Source organism: Gavialis gangeticus, unplaced genomic scaffold (assembly GCF_001723915.1).
Source record: "Gavialis gangeticus isolate Ggan-Ray unplaced genomic scaffold, GavGan_comp1, whole genome shotgun sequence".
NCBI classification, from domain to species: domain Eukaryota; kingdom Metazoa; phylum Chordata; order Crocodylia; family Gavialidae; genus Gavialis; species Gavialis gangeticus.
In genome coordinates, this window is record NW_017729013.1 from 7054688 (window position 1) to 7059555 (window position 4868).

Genomic DNA, 4868 nt, shown 5'->3' on the forward strand with positions numbered 1-4868 from the left:
GTTTAAACACGTGAACGAGGGAGATTAACGAACCCCTGTCAGGTTACTTCACGGTGAAAGTTGCAAGCGGGCTTTGTGGAATGGATTGATCCTATGACGCGTTCTTTTCTGTTGCAGCAATTAGAGCTCATCACACCATTTCAACTGTATTTCAACCCGGAATTAATATTTAAACACTTCCAAGTAAGTACTTCTTCTGTATTCTGAATGCTGTTTTAAGAGGATGAAAGTTATCAATACTTGTTTTCAGACCCAAGCATGAAGACGATTACCCTTTTTTTTCAGGGAAATGGAATCATTTTAAAATGTGGATCGTCATGCTGGTGGAAACTCATACCTTTGATTCTTTAAAAACAGACACTATCTCTTTACATAAGAAAAGTTCCACGTCGGTTTTGTTGGTTGATAAGCGATGCATCCTAAAGTGTTCATTTTTAGGTCAGGAGTGTACTTGGTAGCTGTGCTGGGCTGAGACAAGAAGACGTACAAAAAAATTAGAACTCTTGGTTCCAAAAGGATACCTTTTATTTTATTTCCCAGTTGGTCTAATAAAAGGTATCATTTTGGAACCAAGAGTTCTGGTTTTTTGTATGTTACTTTTAAGTCACAAATGCAAATGCTTTCACTATATTCAAGCATATGAAAAGTTTGTTGTCTCTCTTATTTGCACTGCTGCAGCCCCTACCGAGTGACTACCATGGAGCAGAGCCTATTGTACTGTACATTGCTGTACAAATGCTATCTTGGAAAGCAATATTTACATCTGCACATACTTGTAAGATGACTTTCTGCAGAAATGTTTTCACTTTTAGTTGCAGAGAAATTGCCTTCCTAGGTATTTTTTATACACTCTGATGTAGTTTTGCTGTTTGCTTTCAGAAACAGTACTTCAGGTGGTATTACCAGATTACACAGCCTGCCTATTCTTATTAAAACTGTTAAATTTTAATTTTGATAATGCTTCAAGCTGTCTTAGTTACTCCTTCTTCCCACTGATCAAAGGTTATGTTGTTAGTTGGCTTGCCACTGTCCTTCCCTGCCAGATTTTCTCAGTGAGCAGGCATTTCAGGGAGCAGTCTCTCCTGTCAGAGTGAGGTTTTTTTTTTTTTTTTCTGAGAGATTGTTTCAGGGGGCCAAGATGCATCTTCCCCAGATTATCAGCAAATCCAAAAGAACGCTGAAAGGGAAAGCTTGTCATTTCTAAACTATAGCTATAGCTGATCGACCTGACAAGTTGTTCCCACTCCCACCATAGGCAGCAGTTGTTTTCTGAGTAATCAGGCTGGCCACTGACATTTTTTTGGCACTGTTATCTGATTGTGCATTCTATCCCAGAGGGATTCTGGGTGAAATGTTTGGGGCCCGTTTGGAAGCAACAGGAATAATTGGAAATGGGAAAGAAAGCCACGGTTCAGCTATGGGAGTGAAGAGGAGGCTGAAGTGTATGCAGTGTAGTGGCTCACCATGACTCGAAAAAGAGTTGGCAGTGAGAGGAACTGTGCTTAATGAGTGGTACCATATATCTTATTCAGATGGGCTGTACTAACCTGTCGTTGTGGCACAGGGGTTGCATTTATTGTAATGGGGATAATGACAGTTGACCCTACGCATATTATGAAGTCAAGCGAACTGGATTCGTCATGAGACAGAACTGTAAAGGTATGGGGGAGAAGAAGGGGTGTATCTATTTTTTAAGGTTGGGTATTTGACCGGTCAAATAAAACTCAGTCAATTGGCCAGTCAAATCTCAGTCCAAAATTGTAACAAATTGCCAATAGGTCAAAATACCACACAGAAAAAGCACAACTTTTCCATAAAGAAATGTGTCAAAAAAGTCATATTTCTGTCAAGAAAACTACAAAAATGTATTTTTTTGGTAAAATGATATAATGGTTGACCAGTCAAAAAATATGTAGTCAGTTGACTGGTTGATTATCAGTATTTGACTGGTCAATCGACTAGCTTGCCAGCCCTAATTCATTTATAGAAATGTATATTTTTTGCAAACCATCCCCTCCACCCCCGCAAAGAACGGAAGGAAAAAGCCCCAATATGAACCATGTGTTTTATAGTCGTGCTCAGTGTTGGCTGAGTTTGGTCAACTTCATAGTTGGTTTCCATTGCTGAGTGCGTGCTGCTTTTGGCTGCAGTTTAATGATAGACAGTATATTTAATGAGGTTTCCTACTGTGCAATGATGAGACAAGGGTCGTGTCCCATCCCCCCCGCCCACCACAAAACTGAGCCTTTTTTCTCCGTGCCAGTTCTGAGGGGGATGTGGGGGACACCTTTTCTTGTATTCAAATAAATATCTTGTCCTCACAAAATATGCTAATTTATCTTTACTGACACACTGATATAACACATGAAACTGTCGGTTGACAAAATGTATTTTATATTACTTAATCCTTGATGTTCTTACATGTTGTTTGTTTCTCTGAAGAGCCTGAGAACAGCAATAGGTTTCTCAGTCTTCAGCATAAGATTTACAGAAGCTCAAAAGTTTATTGGAAAATTATGAAGCATTTTAGCTGGTATTGATAAACAAGCACTTGTTCCCATAATAGTTTGGAGGGCAATCATTATATTTATATTGTCCTTTCTCTGTTTTTTCTCTTATGTTTACAGATATGGAGGTTAATTACAAACTACTTATTTTTTGGACCGGTTGGCTTTAATTTTTTATTTAACATGATTTTTTTGTATCCTTCCTTACGTTTGTCTCCCATCTTTGGAACACAGAACTTTGCACTGTAGGTAAATGTCACTCACTACACAGGGGGCTAGTTTTGTACCTTTGTTGACTTAGTGGGAGTTAGCATTATTGACTTTGCTGGTAGTGTGATTGGGCTCCACAAAGGAAATTCTTCATTCTACCTAGTCAGTAACAATTCTGCCATTGACTTCAGTGGGACCAGAATTTTCATCTTAAAAGTTTAACCTAGCAACTTTTCCTTAGTGACTTACTAGAGAATATTACTTTTAATCTGGAAAAAATCTTTTAAGAGTAAGAAGGCAGTTCATTTTCCATTACTACACTACTCCTTTTGAATAGCAAGTCAGGCTTCTGATTGGATTTGTATTCTATGGTGTGAGCAGCTGTTCGGTTAGAGCTGGACTTAGACCAGGGGTGGGCAATTATTTTGGGCGGAGGGCCACTTACCCAGATTTGGCAGGCTGTCGAGGGCTGCATGGGTAGCCCCGTGCCGTGACAGGTGCCCCGCACCATGACAGGTGCCCTGCTCCCTGATCACCATCTTGAGACCAACGTCCCAGTGTCTTGGGACCAATGTCCCAGGGCCAGCACCGGTGAGGCCCAAAGCGGGGCACAGGCTGGCAAGGGTCTGTGGAGCCAGGCTAGGCTGAACCAGCAGGGAGTGGGGAGCTGGCCTGGCTCCACAGAGCCCCTGCCGGCTGGGACCCCGCACTCCTGCCACCCTGCTCTGGGCCCTGCCGGTGCTGGCCCCAGGACACTGGTGCAGGCCCCGTGCTCCTGCTGGCTCCTTGCCCGCTCACACCCAGTGCGCCCCAGCCTTGCCTGTTCACCAGCTGAGTGTGGGGAAAAGTGGCCCCTCGCCTGCCCCATGGTCGGCGCTCCATGCTGCAGGCGCTCGCAGCCCACGTGGGGCTGTCTGGAGCAGGCACAGATTTTTCCCTGTGCTCAGTACCAGCTTGTAACCTGCCCCACTGCCAGCCTGGCTGTGGGGCCAGGTTACAAGGTGGTGCTGAGCGCAGTGGGGCGGGGAAAGCAGCCCGTCCCCGCCCCATGCCCGGTGCCCCAAGCTGCAGCCACTCTCAGCCTGCCTGGGGCTGCCTGTGCCTGCTCCAGACAGCCCCGCGTGGGCTGCGAGTGCCTGCAGCGTGGGGCGCTGGCCATGGGGCGGGCGAGGGGCTGCTTTTCTCCACGCAGAGAAGGAGCCCAGGGAAAAGCTGTGTGGAGAGGAAGCAGCCCTTCCCCCACCCCACACCTGGTGCCCTATGCTGCAAGTACCCGCAGCCCACATGGGGCTGTCCAGAGTGGGCACGGGCAGCCCCATGCGGGCTGCAAGTAACTGCAGCGCGGGGCACCAGGCGTGGGGTGGGGGAGGGGCCCTGCGGGCCGGATAGAACAGCCTTGCATGCTGCATCCGGCCCGCAGGCCATATTTTGCCCACCCCTGACTTAGACCAACAGGCTTACTTCATGAAAGTCGGTACTTGTCTGATGACCCTTTGACCTTTCCTTTGATCTTGGAAGCTGCTGTAAAACTCAGGCTGGTATTTTCTTAATTTTTCTGGAAACAGATTTTAGTGTTAAACTTTCCTGACCTATAACCTCAGATACCGTTATTGCCGAATGCTGGAGGAAGGCTCTTTCCGAGGTCGGACGGCAGATTTTGTATTTATGTTCCTTTTTGGTGGACTTTTAATGACTGTATCCTTTTAATGCCTGAACAAAACAAAAGATGCTTTGAGCAAGAGTACAAATCATAGGCCGTGATTTAAAAGTACATAAAGAGGAAAATGCTTTTTGTCGAATGAGATTTGTCTTCTGGTAGAATTCAAACCTTCTCAGATCTCAATGTTACTATTATGTGTATGACTGATCTTACAAAACCTAATATTAGAGTTAGGGATTTAAAGATGGAATTGTAGGTGTGCAGATATCAGGATGGAAGGGAGATATTACTGGGTAATGATGTACCTCAAACCTACCTATAGATAGAAAATAGTGAAAATGAATCCTCTTGTATTGTACTTGTAGCATACAGTTATTAAACTGTAGTGACTGGCTTGACTGAAGACGGATTTAACTTGTTGGTGAAAAATTGTTTAGCAAACTATAGAATCATGTCATCATTGACCTCCAGTATTTATTTTCTGTGCACTA

At 44.5% G+C, this 4868-nt stretch overlaps 1 protein-coding gene across 2 annotated transcripts in view; it reads left to right on the forward strand.

Moving 5' to 3' along the window:
- Positions 1 to 4868, forward strand: part of DERL2 (derlin 2) — an 18806-nt gene that overhangs the window by 7957 nt on the left and 5981 nt on the right. The window contains exons 1-3 of one of the 2 annotated variants that reach the window (XM_019511432.1): positions 14 to 183; positions 2628 to 2701; positions 4319 to 4412. In XM_019511432.1, coding sequence (XP_019366977.1) covers positions 94 to 183; positions 2628 to 2701; positions 4319 to 4412 — 258 coding nt within the window. In that variant the 5' untranslated portion in view covers positions 14 to 93. Of the gene's footprint in view, positions 1 to 13; positions 184 to 2627; positions 2702 to 4318; positions 4413 to 4868 lie in introns of those variants that run through there. The other variant, XM_019511433.1, reaches the window with a different exon arrangement.